The sequence below is a fragment of the Mytilus trossulus genome, chromosome 3 (genome assembly GCF_036588685.1).
Source record: "Mytilus trossulus isolate FHL-02 chromosome 3, PNRI_Mtr1.1.1.hap1, whole genome shotgun sequence".
In the NCBI taxonomy this organism is placed as follows: domain Eukaryota; kingdom Metazoa; phylum Mollusca; class Bivalvia; order Mytilida; family Mytilidae; genus Mytilus; species Mytilus trossulus.
The window spans coordinates 18,549,015-18,568,202 of NC_086375.1; the positions used below are offsets into that span (position 1 = coordinate 18,549,015).

Genomic DNA, 19,188 nt, shown 5'->3' on the forward strand with positions numbered 1-19,188 from the left:
TCTAACACTTGTCCATTTGTACATGACCAATCCACCTACAGCTGTAGCAGTTTAACACTTGACCATTTGTACATGACCAATCCACCAACAGCTGTAGCAGTTTAACACTTGTCCATTTGTACATGACCAATCCACCTACAGCTGTAGCAGTTTAACACTTGACCATTTGTACATGACCAATCCACCTACAGCTGTAGCAGTTTAACACTTGACCATTTGTACATGACCAATCCACCTACAGCTGTAGCAGTTTAACACTTGTCCTTTTGTACATCTGTCTGTATGTCCTAAAATTGGTTTCCATTCTTTAACTTAAGTTTGCATCAACCAAATGTAATGAAACTTATACACAATGAAAATGACCACAAACACAGATCAAGTTTGAAGTTCAGTGGCTTCAATGTTACTTGTGTTAAAAGTGTCCTTTTAAGTATGGAAAAAATTCTGAATTTTTGTTTCCTTTCTCCAACTTAAGTTTGTCTCAACCAAATGTTATAGATACATGTATTTACACAATGCTTATTACAATAACACACATCAAGTTTGAGTTTAGGTAGCATCACTTTAAGTTTTAGAAACTAAAAATAAATAATACAAGACTAACAAAGAACAGAAGCTCCTGACTTGGGACAAGCGCAAAAATGTGGCCGTGTTAAACATGTTTATGAGATCTCAACCCTCCCCCTATACCTCTAGCCAATGTAGAAAAGTAAACGCATAACAATACGTACATTTAAAATTCAATTCAAGAGAAGTCCGAGTCTAATGTCAGAAGATGTAACCAAAGAAAATAAACAAAATGACAATTATACATAAATAACAACAGACTACTAGCAGTTAACTGACATGCCAGCTCCAGACTTCAATTAAACTGATTGAAAGATTATGATTTTATCATATGAATATCAGGCACAATCCTTCCCGTTAGGGGTTTAGTATCATACCATCATAACATACATGTATATGAGAAGAACATAACACGTGTCATGCCAACAACTGTTTTTTGAATAAATGTGTTTAGTTCCGATGCAAAGACCCTATAAGTGAATCAATATTAACACCAAAATATGCAATCTTTAATGACCTGACAACAGTATCGTAACTATACCCCTTCTTAACAAGTCTATTTACAGGTTTAGTTAGTTTCTGTGGTGAATACTGACATTTTTGTGCTTTATAAAGAATATTTCCATAAAAAAATTGGATGTGAAATACCTAAACGTATAAGAAGTCTGCATGTATTTACGAATGATGTCCTTATATCGATGATAAAATTAAGTAAATGTTTTGACTAGTTTGTGATATCGAAAAACCCTGGTGTAATATTTTTTTTTTTTTTTAAATTTTTGTAATGCCTCTTTTCAGATGGAAAAATTGCAGAATGTTTTGTTTCTATTCTCTTACTTAAGTTTGCCTGAACCAAATGTTATAAAACTTATACACAGTGCTTAGGCTTATTACCACAAAACTCATATCAAGTACGAATTTGGATAGCATCACTTTTACAAGTCTTGAGTTATGTCCTTTTAGAGATTTCATGCAAGCAGGAGCATCATCATATACCCATGGACACATTCCCAGTTTATTTAAAGATTAAATGGGTGGATTTCTGTATGAATTTGAATGCATATATCATAGTGCTTTTGTTTACGATTATACAATAGCAAATTATGACACACATTTTAATTCCTCATTTACATGTATACACTGCCGTTGAAATTTTTGTTGGTATTTACTTTTATTATTCTCTTACCTAATTTATATTTATTTTTCTTAATATATTTGTTTTATAAACAGATGTAGTATTACTCAGCTAGATATTCTTGCCACAACACTTGAACCAGTAAGACACAGAGATTATGCTGCAGCTTACAAACATAGGTATCCATCTACACCATTTAAAGTACTTAAACAAAGACAGGAGTCAAGAAACTACAAACTAACATTTGAAGAGCCAGTTAAACAACCTCCCAAGTCCAATATAATCAGTGAAACACCAGGACAGCTATTTGAATTTGATGTCACAGGAGATGGACGGATTGATCTGCTGGAGGATATAGTCAGTTCAACAGATTCTCCCAACAGTAGACAATTAGAAAAACAGGATACATTTGATAGATTATGTGAAGTCAGAGCAAACATCAACCCATTTGAGAAGTATGTTACAGATTTAACTGAAACTATAATTCAACAAGCAGTGAACCATGCTGCAGTTTTACACAAATATGGTACAGCAACAAAGTACAAGGGAGAAGAGCCTGTTTATCATACTCCTCGTCAAGGAGGGGTGTCCCAAGTTAGTTTTGCTTCAACAGATATTGAATCAACGGAGGGGGATGAAGGGAGAGAGAATATTACTTCACTGAGAGACATTACCAATCAATCTTTAGCCAGGGAAACCAATATTTCTCACTTACGGGATACAAATATATCAATGAGGGGAACGGATACAACATTGAGAGGTCTTGCCAAATCTCAACAGTATTCTAGAATCAGAGTATTATCACCAACAATCATAGAGACTTCTAATAAAGTATACCGTGAAAAAAGTTACTCAAGCGTGCATTCTGATATGTCAAAAAGTCTGGAACATTTTTCCAGTAGAAATACTAGTCAAGTTAGACAACACTTATTTGGAAGTAATGCTGCTAGTACTCCAGATTTCTTTACTGCTGATACAGAAAACGTCCACAAATTAGGTATGAATTAAAATCTGAATAAATAAGAATAAGCAGTTTGCAAGTAGAAAAAGAAATTAAGTGGAAATCAGCGCAAAAAAAATTACCATACATTGCAGGTTTGATTGTAAAAATTTACAAAAGATATACATTGTGCCTATGAATTAAAGGATATAGAGTTGTGAGGTATAGATTAACCTTTAATGAGACAATCATATGTATATGTTAAAATTCTTTAAGCATTCTAATTTCATATTTTTGTTGTGCCTGACATGACTTCAACACTTTATGACATCCATGATTTTAGAAAATTGACAGCTTTCAGATCAAACATTAGAGTTCAGAGATATATACAAAAGTCAAATGTTAAATCAATAAGATTAAATACAGTACATATGTGAATTTTTGTGCAGTTTTTAATCAAATGCTCCCTATTTATTCTTTTAAAAGGACCCATGCAACGTCAAATTAGATTTGGTACAGTACGGAAACCTAGAGGAGTAGATGATTTGCCAGTTACTCTGCAGAAATCTTATAAGAATGTTAAGTGGTGGACAGGAGCTCCAAAGAAAGGGAAAATCTTCTTAAAGGCACAGAAAGTTGATTTAATGTCTAATTTTAAAGATCAGCTGAAGCAGATATGGACTGTAAGATTATAATAATTTGTTTTTAATGTCCAGTAAGAAAGTTGAAGGGTATATAATGCCATTCTTGTTACTTGGGTTGATATGTCATTGTTGTTTGATATAGTGAAGAAATGGTAAGGAGTTGAAGTATGTTGCCAGTGAGACAACTTTCCATCAAGACCAAATGACGAATACCTGAACAATTACAGCCTTCAACAATAAGCAAAACCCAGAGCCCTTTTAAGTTTAGTAAACATGCCAATAACGACTATATTGACTCGACTGCTTTTGAGATTAGATTTTTTTTTTAAGAAAAACTTGCAATTTCTTATGTGTTAATTTGTAGAAAAGTGATGATTTTCACTTTCAGAAATATATTTTATGAATATCAGTTCAATACAATTTTATTAATATCATTATGATATACATAAAGGGAAATATGCCACTCATTTTATATATAGCCATAAATGTTATTTTAAAAGAGTTCAATGATGTGTTGCCAAATTGTTTAACTCGCTTTCAAACTAAAATGTAAAGTTTGTAATTGAAGGCCAACTAAATCTGTAAAAATTAACCTTTATTTCTTATTTTTCCAGTATAATTAATGCACTTATTTAAAAAAGGAAATTATGCTAGCCAAACAAACTCATGTTAAAATAACAGAATAAATTTTCCTATGTAGGAATGTTATGTATACTTGTTAAGTCAGGTGGCATCTCATGCACCAATGAGATGAGACTTAAAATACAACATTGGATTTATTAAATTATGAAATTGATTTATAGATACAGTTGAAATATCACTTTGCAGTACCAGCAATAAACAAGTCAAATAATATATTTTATATTCTTGAGAATTTTCTTGTTTTAGTGGCAAGGTCAGTGGGAAGGTTATGAAAAGATTAACTTACTAAAAGAAGTGTTGAAGTTATGTGGCGACGAAGTTCTCAGTCACCTTACTACACATATACAACAAAGGTATAATTTACCAAACAAAAGATGTTAATTTGTGCTGTGGAATCATTATTTTTGGAAGGTTACCAATTTTCATGGATTTTGTGGGTATCGATAAACCATGAATTTGAATGTTCAAGGAATTACAAATTTTCTATAAGGTTACATTGCAGACATTGGCAAAACCACGAAATCAAATACAAAATGTATCCATGAAAAGTTTTTTCTCAATCCACAAAAATTGGTAGCCACGAAAATAAATGAATTCACAATATATCATGTTAAACAATAAATTATTTTGATTCAGTGATATGTTTTTATACATTTCTAAAGAATCTATGGTAATTACACTTGAAGAAGAAATATACTACCAACAAAGTTATTATTATATAAGAGATTATATAGATATAGGAAGATGTGGTATGAGTGCCAATGAGACAACTCTCCATTCAAATAACAATTTATAAAAGTAAACCATCATAAATCAATGTACGGCCTTCAACACACAGCCTTTCAGTGTCTAACGAGCCGTCAGGGACATAAGGCACTGACAGGGAATAATTGAGCCCATGTTCTCTGCAGTGAGGACAATATAATAGTTATGTTATACTGAATGATTTACACATTATTTACCATTTTGATCTTCATCTTTGATCACATGATTATCAGATATCTTGGCTCATATTGCTCTGTCAATGTAACCAATCTACATGATTAGGCAAGATATGTCACTCCAGTATGATATACATAGATTCTATCAATAAATCAAAGTGTGATTCCATATTTATCAGCTCAAGACAGTTAATTTTCAAATTTAAAACTTGAGGCTTGCATTAAGTTTTTAATATTGAAAAATATTAATAATAGAAAACATGATAGGACAACATTTTTTGTTGTTGTTCTATTATAGGGCTGCATTTTTGTTGTTATTCTATTATAGAACAACATTATAAGTAAGTCTTGAGTCTAGATGATTAATGATTAAGCATTTCCATTTTATTATATAGAATTAGAGACACCAGAGATGTGAATAGGCTGTCAGATAAACTTTTGCTGTACATTTTTTCCTTTTTGACACCACATGATATTTTTAAAGCTTCACAGGTGAGTCTGTCAGGTTTAAGACCAACTGGGATATAGTGTATTCCTGAATAAAAAATCTTGGTTGCCATCTCGATTAGTGCAATAGTTTTGAAAATAGTAACCAAGCCTTGACAGTTAAATGGAAAAAACTTAAACTAAGATATATTCGTCAACATTTGGGACACTCCTATGTTTTTGTGAAAAAATTAAATGTGCATCTGTTAAATAGTCATTTGAAAAATTGGATTGCAGATTTATTTGCTGCAACTTATTTTTCTGTAATTAAAAAGAGCTTAAATTTTGGAAAGAAAGTGTATGAACAAGTTGTAGGTATTCCTATGAGAACCATTTTTACCCCTTTATTAGAACCTTGTTCTGGTATTGTTATGAATCACACTTTATTGCCAATCTTAGTTAAGATCTTTTAAACTTAGATCAGTTGATAAATTTATCAACACTCATTGCTTCGGTGATTTTTATCAGTCAAGAATTCACTAATTATTAAAAGAGAGTCAACTGTTCATATTTAACTAATTAAATACATTTTTAATTTTTTATTGAAGTTTTATTTACATAAATTTGCTAATTTCAGGTGTGCAGGAGATGGAGGTTCTTATGTGATACAGATGATCTCTGGATGATCAAATGTCATGAGCTAGGTATGAAATTATTGTATCATAAAGATTGTACAAAATCAAATCAACTCCATATATCCACTGGTTGTTTTGCTTTATTACATAAAACTCTCTAAACACAATGTAGTTCATATCAGTGCTGTGTGGTGTACATTCTTTAGATTCTATCCATTATCAAGCAATTTATGGATACCCCAATTTGTGAAAGGATGTATATTTAAAACCAAACTTTTAAGAAAACCTTTTTATTAAAATAAACACTGTCAGTTGAAGTATATAAATCAGGAGTCTATCTGTTACATTTTATAGTTACAATCAATTGATAATTTTGTCAAAATACGCTTTTTTGTTTTATTGTACAGTGTACAGATGGTGATTAAGAGGGGTGCGTGTACAAAAAAAAATGAAAGAACATGTTTGTTAGTGATCAATCCTCCCCTAACTTGGAATATAGGTGGCACAGCACAACATAACAACAAACTATAAACATCAGTTCAAAGGATTTAACTCATCAGATTGATAAAAAGCAGAAAAAAAATCTTAACAAAAACACAGACAGGGCATGACTGTGTATTTATATATTTTTTCTAAAAACAAGAAAGACACAGAGCAGGCCCGTAGCCAGGAATTATCAAAAGGGGGTTCGTTGGACTCACAAACTCAACTTTAACAGTCACAATTCGAACAGAACATTGACTTTAACAGTGCTTCTTTGTTTTCAAGGGGGGTTCGTCTGAACCCCCCGAACCCCCCTTGGCTACGGGTATGCAGAGTACACATTTCTTTAGAGATTTTATTGTTTATTAAGTTCATTGTAATTACTTCAGCTGTGTAAATCTCCTTTTAAGCTTTTTATGACTTAACTTTAGGTGTGAAAGAGGGAATTGATAACATGGATGATATTGTAATGAAGTCAAATCAAAATAAAATGGGTATAGACTGGAAGCTAGCTTATATGGAACTACAGAGAATCACCCGTATGATGAAATGGGATGCTAAACAAAGAGGTAGGAATACACATCATATACATATAAATCATTTAGGACAAGATTTAAACTTTTTCTAAATTCATTGATATATACAATACAGTCAAACCTGTATTACACAGTCACTCATGGGAAGCATTAAAAGTGACTGCTCAAGCAACCTTTTGAAAACTTTGTAAACATGCTGATATTCCTAGAAGTCAGTGATACTGTGGTGAACTGAAAGGACATGCACATAAGGAAAAAGTTTTGGGAGGGTTTGAATCAAGGTGACCATTACTAGCATGTTTGACTAAATTTCAAATTAAAAATTATTACCCAACTTTCCTGTAACCCCAATTGAATAATTGGTTTTTACCTGTACAGGTTGATAAAACTAGTTCACATTTTTGCTATAAAAGGTCAAACAAACTTACAATATTATGCACATAACTTATTGGTTACCGATAGGCGATAGGTGCTATTATATACCGGTAGATGATTGTTAATTAAGAACTTTATTTCTCTTAAGAAAGTTACATTCCAATACCATGGCAACAATTTTTGCCTGTTTTGGTGACCATTCCAAGCACTGCTAAAGGTGCAGGTAAATGTCTGCTGCATGTTTAAAGATAATGAATGTTATGTCCATTAAGAGACTATTTCTATTTAATTTTTATGCATGGAAACTAATTATGGTTTGCAATATGTATTAATTTTTCTAATAAATTTGTATGAGTTAAATTCATATGAAATTTTGTTTTTACATGTTTTAATTCATAACTTTGAAAAAGATGTCAGTCAGAGATATTACCATTCTGTATGATAATTTCATTTAAGAATCAAACATTTTTAGTTTCATATTATCATTTTGGCTGTTTTTTAATGTATTGATAAAATTTCTCAGTCATTGAAAAAAGTAAACTTGTACAGTTTTATGTCTATGGTGAAATAGAAAGGATACAGTGTATCATCAAAGACGCCAAAACCAAACCAACAGTGCTATTATTCTTGTTCTTCAACTCATAGTCACATGTGTGACCTCAAATAAGGAGCAACTTTTCTCATCTCACTGCAAGTTTAAGACAGCCTTATCCACTAGTTTGTGCTAAAGTCTTTGCTAGCTGTCATTAACAAAACAATTCATTGAAGCACACAGCTACTGGGTATATTAACAAACTCAAAATTATACCAGGCAAAGAAATTATATTTTTAGCTCACCTGTCCTGAAGGGCCAAGTGAGCTTTTCTCATCACTTGGCATCCAGCGTTGTCCAGCATTGTCCATTGTTGTCGGTCGTCGTTAACTTTTACAAAAATCTTCTCCTCTGAAACTTCTGGACCAAATTTAATGAAACTTGGCCACAATCATCATTGGGGTATCTTGTTTAAAAAAGTGTCCAGTGACCCGGTCAAACTTCCAAGATGGCCACCATGGCTTAAAAAAGAACATACGGGTAAAATGCAGTTTTTGGCTTCTAACTCAAAAACCAAAGCATTTAGAGCAAATCTGACAGGATAAAATTGTTATTTAGGTCAAGATATATCTGCCCTGAAATTTCAGATGAATTGGACAACCCGTTGTTAGGTTGCTGCCCCTGAATTGGTAATTTTAAGGAAATTTTGCTGTTTTTGGTTAGTATCTTGAATATTATTATAGATAGAGATAAACTGTAAACCGCAATAATGTTCAGCTAAGTAAGATTTACAAATAAGTCAACATGACCAAAATGGTCAATTGACCCCTTTAGGAGTTATAGCCCTTTATAGTCAATTTTTAACCATTTTTCGTAAATCTTAGTAATCTTTTACAAAAATCTTCTCCTCTGAAAATACCGGGCTAAATTAATTCAAACTTGACCACAATCATCTTTGGGGTATGTTGTTTAAAATATGTGTTCGATGACCCGGCCATCCAACCAAAATGGCAGCCACGGCTAAAAATAGAACATAGGGGTAAAATGCAGTTTTTGGCTTATAACTCAAAATTCAAAGCATTTAGAGCAAATCTAACAGGGGTATAATTGTTTATCAGGTCAAGATCTATCTGCCCTGAAATTTTCAGATGAATCGGACACCCTGTTGTTGGGTAACTGCCCCTGAATTGATAATTTTAAGGAAATTTTGCTGTTTTTGGTTATTATCTTGAATATTATTATAGAAAGAGATAAACTGTAAACAACAATAATGTTCAGCAAAGTAAGATTTTACAAATAAGTCAACATGACCAAAATGGTCAATTGACCCCCTAAGGAGTAATTGCCCTTTATAGTCAATTTTTAACAATTTTCATAAAATTTGTAAATTTTTACTAACATTTTCCACAGAAACTACTGGGCCAAGTTCATTATAGATAGAGATAATTGTAAGTAGCAAGAATGTTCAGTAAAGTAAGATGTACAAACACATCACCATCACCAAAACACAATTTTGTCATGAATCCATCTGCTTCCTTTGTTTAATATTCACATAGACCTAGGTGAGCGACACAGGCTCTTTTGAGCCTCTACTTAAAACATATAAAGTAGTTTACTTGAAAAATAAAAAGAATACATAGATATGTGTATGAAGCTTGTAACATGAGCTAGACCAAAATGTGGTGGTCAATTTTGTAGGACAAACAGGACAGGAATGGTTTAAGAATAACAGTAGAACATTTAAACTGCTTGAGCAAAATTTAAAATTCCAGCCACTCAAAACCACTGAGATACAACCAGGACAATCACAAACAATTTTGTAGATCTCATTAAATTTGCAAGCCAGTATTTGATAAAACTACTACAGACAACATATCGCTTCAGTCTGAATGACAATATTATGGGAGAGGGGAAATAAATAAAACTTACTCTATTGACATAAAATATATTATGAAAAGACAGTTCAATCATAGGTTCATGTCAACTTTATAATTCATAAACAACTTCAACATTGAACAAACTTATAACACTTGATGATCTCTTATTTATATTAAAAATGATAGACATTCATTTTATACAAAGTTACATTTTCAAAAAGTATGAAAGTATAAAGTTATTGTAGTTATACACCATTCACCTTTTTGTCACCATGGGATCGAATTCTTATTTTTTTCTTTGAATAGTTAAACCTGAAGATAATAAAAACATTTTATTTATACTTTTAAAAGTAAACAAATAGATATAAAACCAGGCAAAAATAAAATTTGTGTAAAATTAAGATATATTACATGTAGTGATAAATCAAATCTTACAGTACGTTCAGATCAGAACTAGAAATGTTATGTAACGCATCAAACGATGTTAAACAAAACTTTATTGAAAGTTACACAATTGATTTTAGGTAAAAACTTGATACTTTACTAAAGGGGAACCTAAATGGGATTTTGAATTATTTACAAGTGTGATAGCCAATTTATCACATTTTATGATCTGAGCCAATAAACTTTTCTAATTTATTACTTTATTAGTAATTGTGCTTATATTTTATTTGTTCGTGTATGTAACTTATTTAACTTGCTACACAGCATGAAGTAGCACATTCTAAGTTTTATTATGATGCATGATGTGCAGTACATAAGATTTTTGATGTTTAATCAACAGAATTATGTATAATAATAGATAACCTTTAATGAATTTCTATATCAGATTCAAGATTTGCAAAAGAAGTGTTATATTATGGTATGATGTTTTGATCTCACATTTGATTTATATGTCACTTGTTATACACCTGTTAATGATAGATGTGTTATAAGGCAGCCTGTCTGTACGTCTGTTCAATCATAGCTAAGGGTAACTACAGTTTGCATTATTCAAACTGTCTGAAAAAATTATACAATGTTTGGTTTCAGAAAGTTTGTGTTTGAATATTTTGAATATTTTTTGGTTAGTCATTTCCATTTTTTTTACTTTCATGATAATTCAAGTTTACTTCATTGTAAGATGTTTATTCATGGTTCCATGTAGATAAGTTATCTTTTGATTATGACAAATGTATGAAGCTTTTTTTAAATAGTTGTTAAACAGTCATGGAACTTTAGTTTTGAAACTGTGGAAACTTGTGTTGGTCTTGAACAAAATCTTGTTTTCTTTCAATGATGATTTTTTTTTTAAAGTAAAGGCTACATGCCTGTTGATTTTTAAAGGTGCCAGATTTTTTGTTCTGGAGTCAAAACATCTCAATTGTAGGGGCTTGAGCATATCAAAGTTGCACTCAATGCACAGCTGTTTAATAGAATAATGGATTTCCACAATCACATGGCTAGAAATAATTTCATTTGATATGTATTTTGTAGCATTTTGAACACATAATTAGATATTAATCATGCATAATGTTATTATTTTACAAGCAAATTTATATACAGACAGCTTTTTATTTAATGTAGAATGAAAGATATATACATTTCAATCATATTTATATAGGTGTGCATTATTAAACTTTTTTATTTTTATCAAATGATTAAGTATAAAAATTATCAATGGCTATTTGAAACAATGTGTTATTGAATTGTTGTTTTCTGTTTATTCCTGTTTTTAAAGTTCTATAAAAGTTGTATAAGTTGAGGTTAGCTGTATTGGCTTGAGTTGTAGCGAGGGTCATTACATCTAATCAAGACTCAATACCACAGTACGAGGACATTATACAGGATTTTATATAAAAACAGCAGTTTTATGTCACCTTTATTACCATTGACCTAAAATAACCTCCAAAAGCTGATCACAGACATATACAACTAGCAAGACTCAAAGAGGCTCAATATCAAATACAGTAAATTCAGAAATTATTGTAAAATTTACTCTTTGAAACCAACAAAAATGCAAAGTCAATATTTGCGTTTTAAGGAAAATATACATACCGTTGTATGTCAGAAAGTGATGGATTTTTATGCCCCATTTATGGGCATTATGTTTTGTGGTCTGTGGGTCCGTTTGTCTGTTCGTTCTTTGTTTGTCTCGGTAAAGTTTTTGATCGAGGTAGTTTTTGTAAAGTTGAAGTCCAATCAACTTGAAACTCAGTAAACATGTTCCCTATGATATGGTCTTTCAAATTTTAATGCCAAATTAGAGATTTTATCCCTTTTTCACTGTCCACTGAACATAGAAAAGGATAGTGTGAATCAGGCATCCGTGTACTTGGAACACATTCTTGTTCTTACTGTGTTAAAGACCTGTGTGTGGCCTTCAGCTGTTTTCTGCTCTTTGGTGGGATTGCTATCTCTTTGACACATTCCCCTTTTCGACACTCCATTTTATTTTATTATAATTGCGATTATCATCTCAAATTGAGAATGGAAATGCCAAGTGGGCAATGTGTGAAAGAAAAAACAACCCAAACAAAGAGCAGAAAACAGCCAAAGGTCACCAACAGGTTAGTTGCATTATATGCATTAATAAAAACCATGCAATAATTTTTGAATATACTTAATTGGGTTAATTTTCATTTGAATGCAAGTAATGTTGAATAACTGTAAATATTGATGATATTAGCCATGAATAATCCTTGGGTAATTAATTTCGCGGCCTGTCACCTTTTGCTGTTTGTCCATTCATCTGTCCCGCTTTAGGTTAAAGTTTTTAATGAAGTTGAAGTTGAATTAACTTGAAACTTAGTACACATGTTCCCTATGATATAATATTTCTAATTTTAATGGAAAACTAGAGATTTTTTCATATTTTCACGGTCCACTAAACATAGAAAATGATAGTGCAGATGGGGCATCTGTGTACTTTTGACACATTCTTTTTAGACTAGAAATAGGCAATCAAAAGGATGTCAAAATTGCAATGGCCAGGTTAAAATTCTGGATTGAAGAAGAAACAAGTATTTAAATTCCATCTGGTGTAGAGGATAATTTGCCTTCACAAAAGGGCTTTTTCAGGGCCATCAATATTTATCCGACAGACTTTTCCTTTATTGTACATCTGAGGCATTTTAAGACACAAAATAATTCTCTGACATAAGTGTTTATACAATTTGTTACTCCAGTAAAACAAATGCAAGAGCTTTGATTCTTTAACAATGTATTTGAATTGTTTGCAAAAGGCCCTTCTACTTTCAGTTTGATAAAATTAAACAAATGTGGCCCCTTTGAAATGTTGCAAATAACAAAATGTCAAACTGTACAAATTTCCTTCTTTTTAGGACTGCGTCCTTAGTAGATTGGTGGATATTTACTGCAATAATATATTGAAGGTTATTGATTAAATGTTGACAAATATTGTCCCAATGTAAAACATTTACTGCACAAAATTTATGTTTTTCGTGCATTATCATTTTTGTTTAAGTTTGAAAAATTATCTTTGAAAGAGTCTGTAATTGAACCAGTGTTGTTATGATGACGTCTTGATAATCTGACCAAGATGATAGATTTGACTATATTTATGTACCTGTAATAGATTATGAAATAACTTATGTTTTTCTTTTCATATTCTATGCTAATTATTTCATATGATTTTCCTCAGAATTAAGAGCAGCAGAAGAAGTAGAGCGACTAAGAAAACAAAAAGAGGAAGAAGGTAATAAATAATACCTTACACAGTTTTACCATATTTGTCTTTCTTTAGAAAAGTTGTATCTCATCACTACAGTGCTAGCTTACACAAGATATATGTTTATGTCTGAACATTTTTTTCATGCTAAATTGCAGGGTTTATTTCCCTTACACCTGTGACTGAGATAAGAAACCTTTAACAAGCAACATAACAAGTAGTTCAGAATCATTTTATTCTTACTATTAAGAACTGTTTCTTCATCTTGCCATTTTCTATTACAAGTATCCTGAAACAGCAATCTGTCAACTATATCAAAATTAGAAATATTGATAAGCTGTTAAACCTTAGTTTAAATTATACCTATTATAAAAGAACAAACATCCCACACAAGCAAATACATATTTTTTAGTCTTTAGTGTGACCAGGCTGGTCATTAAACTCCCACACTTAAGACAAACACACTACCCTTACACCACAGATATGGTATGTATAGATAAAGAAGTACTTATGGAAGATTATTGATATTTGGTATGCTGTTGTATAAGCATCCTTGCAAGATACTAGAAACTTTTAGATTGCCCAAATGATTTTTTTTTTCTAAACAGATAATGGCAAGAATTTCTAAACTATACCTTGAATATTTAATTTTCTGATACTCAAAAACATATGTTCTTTTAATTTAAGCAAGCATGAATATTACTTTTGTTCAGTCAGGTTAATGTCCGGGAATTGAAAGTTCCAAAGTAAGAAATAGTGGTTTATTCTCTTCATTTGATATACCTAGCTTTGTATTTATAAGATAGCACTGTATTTATGTTATACATAGAGTTCTCAATTTTTATACGACCGCAAATTTTGAAAAAAATTTCGTCGTATATTGCTATCACGTTGTCGTCGTCGTCGTCGTCGTCGTCGTCGTCGTCGTCGTCGTCGTCCGAATACTTTTAGTTTTCGCACTCTAACTTTAGTAAAAGTGAATAGAAATCTATGAAATTTTAACACAAGGTTTATGACCATAAAAGGAAGGTTGGTATTGATTTTGGGAGTTTTGGTCCCAACATTTTAGGAATTAGGGGCCAAAAAGGGCCCAAATAAGCATTTTCTTGGTTTTCGCACTTTAACTTTAGTTTAAGAGAATAGAAATCTATGAAATTTTGACACAAGGTTGATGATCACAAAAGAAAGGTTGGGATTGATTTTGGGAGTTTTGGTTTCAACAGTTTAGGAATTAGGGGCCAAAAAAGGGCCCAAATTAGCATTATTCTGGGTTTTCGCACAATAACTTTAGTTTAAGTAAATAGAAATCAATGAAATTTAAACATAATGTTTATGACCACAAAAGGAAGATTGGTATTGATTTTGGGAGTTTAGGTCCCAACAGTTTAGGAATTAGGGGCCAAAAAGGGACCCAAATAAGCATTTTTCTTGGTTTTCGCACCATAACATTAGTATAAGTAAATAGAAATCTATGAAATTTAAACACAAGGTTAATGACCATAAAAGGAAAGTTGGTATTGATTTTGGGAGTTTTGGTCCCAACAGTTTAGGAAAAAGGGGCCCAAAGGGTCCAAAATTAAACTTTGTTTGATTTCATCAAAATTGAATAATTGGGGTTCTTTGATATGCCGAATCTATCTGTGTATGTAGATTCTTAACTTTTGGTCCCGTTTTCAAATTGGTCTACATTAAGGTCCAAAGGGTCCAAAATTAAACTTAGTTTGATTTTAACAAAAATTGAATCCTTGGGGTTCTTTGATATGCTGAATCTAAAAATGAACTTAGATTTTTTATTACGAGCCCAGTTTTCAAGTTGGCCCAAATCGGGGTCCAAAATTAAACTTTTTTGATTTCATCAAAAATTGAAAAAATGGGGTTCTTTGATATGCCAAATCTAACTGTGTATGTAGATTCTTCATTTTTGGTCCCGTTTTCAAATTGGCCTACATTAAGGTCCAAAGAGTCCAAAATTAAACTAAGCTTGATTTTAACAAAAATTAAATTCTTGGGCCTCTTTGATTTGCTGAATCTAAACATGTACTTAGATTTTTGATTATGGGCCCAGTTTTCAAGTTGGTCCAAATCAGGATCTAAAATTATTATATTAAGTATTGTGGAATAGCAAGTCTTTTCAATTGCACAGTATTGTGCAATGGCAAGAAATAACTTATTTCACAATATTGTGAAATAGCAATTTTTTTTTTAATTAGAGTTATCTTTCTTTGTCCAAAATAGTAAGCAAGAAATATCTTATTGCAAGATTTTTTTTTAATTGGAGTTATCTTTCTTTGTCCAGAATCAACTTAAATCTTTGTTATATACAATATACAATGTATATTCACTTTTTACTACCAACTGATAAATTTAAATAATCTTTACCATTCAGTGATAACAAGCAGTTTTTTTACATCTTAATATTTTATGATGTATTTAAATGAGTAGTTATTGTTGCAAACTCCATTAGAATATTTTAATTGAGATTAGTTTTGGAATAAGGGAAAGGGGGATGTGATTAAAAAATTGGGTTCAATTTTTCTCATTTGAAATATCATAAAAAGAAAATTTCTTCAAACATTTTTTGAGAGGATTAATATTGAACAGCATAGTGAATTGCTCTAAGAGAAAACAAAAATTTTAAGTTCATTAGAACACATTCATTCTGTGTCAGAAACCTATGCTGTGTCAACTATTTAATCACAATCCAAATTTAGAGCTGAATCCAGCTTGAATGTTGTGTCCATACTTGCCCCAACCGTTCAGGGTTCAACCTCTGCGGTCGTATAAAGCTACGCCCTGCAAGGCATCTGGTTATGTCTTTCTTTCTTCTATATTTCTGTAATTTTCATCTTAAATTATCTATTACAATTTTGTTTAACTTTTAAAGATATTCTGCAACTCTGTCATTTTCATTATAACCCGTAGAACTATAACAAAGTTTCTCAGAACTTTTAGGTTTCCTCTTTTAGTGCTCCAAGTAGAAATGCTTTATCATCACATTTGTCTTTTGTTTAAATTACTGTTATTTATTGGGAGAAATTTTTCTAAAATTCTTCTCCTGCCTAAAATAATTAGTGATTCTGTTAAGTTCCATTTAGAAAGTTTCACTTATGCTTTTTACTAAGACCACATTTCCTGTGAGCTAACTACAAATGAAATAGTAAGGTTCACTGTTTGTATTTAAAGAGCAAAAAAAAAGAAAATATTAGAAGATCTGTAGAAATACCATTTACATGCAATTTGACTGTTGATGTACTTTATGATAGAGCTCCTGAGAAAATTAGCTTTGTTAAGGAAAACAAGCATGGCCAGTAAGTATAGCTGTTTGATAGCATGAGCTGCATGGTGAATAGGGGGTTGTTTGAATTGTAATCATAACAAGTTATATCAAGCTTATTGGAATTTATTTTAGGATGACTTATGATATTGTTTTAGTCAGTTGTATTGTTTATATTGTTTGAATACATTACTAATAAATACTTTTTCTAACTAAATAAAGCAAAATGTTAAGAATAAAAAATGGAAAACATTTATTTTATTTGCAAAAAAGCGATTTAATTATGACATATTTAAGTTCTTCCATGTCTTCTTAAGTTTAATAGAATATGAATTTCTCGCTACATTGAAGACCTGTTGGTGACCTTCTGCTGTTGTGTTTTTTTATTTTGGTCGGGTTGTTGTCTCTTTGACACATTCCCCATTTCCATTCTCAATTTTATTTGAATCTTTAAATGTTTTTTTCACTGAACTTATATTCTGACAATTTTCTTCTTTCTTCTAGCATTGCTACATGTATATCTGCTAACCATCCATGACTCATACTCTAACAAGCACTCTGTAAGCATGGTGTTGTGTTATTATTTTAGATTGACGGTGAAGGCAGGTTTTGAGTGAATTGCAAACTGTTGCTTTTAAGTTGAAAATTAAAGAAACAATTTTGATCAAAAAGGTTGAATTAGACTGTCAATATTTTCAGTGACTTTAGTACAAATCATGCTTTAACTTGCCTTAAACTATTATGTGTTATTGTTGTGTTTTGTTTTTTTATGCCTCATTCCAATTAGTTACTTGAGCATACAATATAACCATGTTAGTCATTTCATTTAAAATTTAAAATAAACAGGTGAACATACTCTTTGGTTAGGTTGAATAGTCCAACTTATTGTATGGAAATTTTGAACAGGCAGGGATCACTGAATCACTGACCAAATTCAATATTCTCTGACTTTTTGTTAAGTAGCAGTAAATGTTCTATGTCACAAATTTAAAAGTTTGCATACAACTCTGGATGGATCGAATTCAGTTGTAATTCAAATAGCCAAAGTTGCATGCACAATTGTAGCCATATTTGCTACATAGCCTATTTACTGCTACTTGACCTTAATGGTTAGGTACAGTGACTGTAAAGTGAAATATTTATTAGACATTTTGCAATCATGATAAAAAGGAATGCATCATGATGAATTTTCCTAACAAATGTTTGTTACAAAAATGTGCAATTTTCATTGTTTTCACAAATGACATTCTTTTTTCCATATTATGTTACTTTTTAGAACTATTTTCATTATTGGTTCATATGAATTTAACATTTTTAAATTATGGTATATGTAGGAAATGAATTCTGCAAAAAATATGTTAAAAGTTGAATGTTTGTAAGAAAGATGGTTTCCTATATGTTGAATTTAAGATATTTTCATTGAATTTACTTCACTTTGTGATTATGTATGCATAATAATGCAGTTTAAATTGAGCATATATGCTCCTATTTATAAATGATATCAACTGTATGAGTTAACACACTGTTTTAAATGCCTGTAGTTTTTATTGCTCACTCTGTAAGTTTTCTTGCAACTGCAGTTTTAATCTGAAAGTATACCTAACAGTGATCAAAGGTAATTTAATCTAGGATAATTATATAATGTTGCCAGAAATTTTTAGGCTCTAAAACAATTGTTTTGCCTTGACAGGATTGTCAACAAGTGTGTTGGATTTTCAAGATTTACTGGAGAAATATTGTAAATTGTTTCATCTTAGTCCATTAGGTAAAATTTGCATCATATAACATTATATAATCAGATATAAAAGTAGATACATCTTTAATTTATATATCTGCTTTAGATTACTGCTTGTAGAATAGTCTGTATTTAGATTAAGTTGTCTCCCTGTGATAATGAATGCACAAGGTAAAATGTCAATTTCATTTTAAATAAAAGTTTTGAAAGAAGTTTAATATCTAAAAGGCTTATTTACCTAAACAGCATTAAATTTAGCAGGATAAAAATCTTAGGGGTTTATTATCCAACAATTGCAGTGGCAAGCACATAAACCATTTGTATAAGCAATTCATTAAACAATGCATTCTACATGTGTTGTGTCCAAAGCTTTTTCTAGATTTACCTTCATAATGAATGCTCATACCCTATCAATTGAAAGCTAAGGGTATAGAACTTTAAAATGTAAGGAGCTATGACCAAAGACTGAAAGAGGATCTGACAAGAATAGCCAAATTTAACTTTCATCATCCAGTCTTTAAAAAATATAAAAGTATCAAGGAAGATTATTTTATAGATAGTGATTCATATGAATTTCCCGTTATGATAAATTCTAATTATCTCACTTATGAAATAACTTGTTTTTTTCACTCTCGATACTTTCCCTGTCTTGGACCCTGACTTGAGACTAAAAATTTGGGCTTTTAAACTTTAAAGCTAATTGATTATGTATGTCCCATTTCAACCAATTTCTTGATTTACAACCATTGTATTAAAATCTGTATCAGTCTTCTCAT

At 31.1% G+C, this 19,188-nt stretch overlaps 1 protein-coding gene across 17 annotated transcripts in view; it reads left to right on the forward strand.

The window, feature by feature from the left end:
• LOC134710319 (uncharacterized) overlaps positions 1-19,188 on the forward strand; it is a 104,588-nt gene that overhangs the window by 5,974 nt on the left and 79,426 nt on the right. For 4 of the 17 annotated variants that reach the window (XM_063570627.1, XM_063570629.1, XM_063570632.1 and 1 more), the window contains exons 3-12: positions 1,798-2,699; positions 3,129-3,325; positions 4,175-4,281; positions 5,265-5,361; positions 5,933-5,999; positions 6,845-6,982; positions 7,473-7,547; positions 13,377-13,430; positions 16,667-16,711; positions 18,368-18,442. In XM_063570627.1, the coding sequence (XP_063426697.1) occupies positions 1,798-2,699; positions 3,129-3,325; positions 4,175-4,281; positions 5,265-5,361; positions 5,933-5,999; positions 6,845-6,982; positions 7,473-7,547; positions 13,377-13,430; positions 16,667-16,711; positions 18,368-18,442 (1,757 nt within the window). The remainder of the gene's footprint in view (positions 1-1,797; positions 2,700-3,128; positions 3,326-4,174; positions 4,282-5,264; positions 5,362-5,932; positions 6,000-6,844; positions 6,983-7,472; positions 7,548-13,376; positions 13,431-16,666; positions 16,712-18,367; positions 18,443-19,188) is intronic. The other 13 variants (XM_063570634.1, XM_063570636.1, XM_063570630.1 and 10 more) reach the window with 7 other exon arrangements.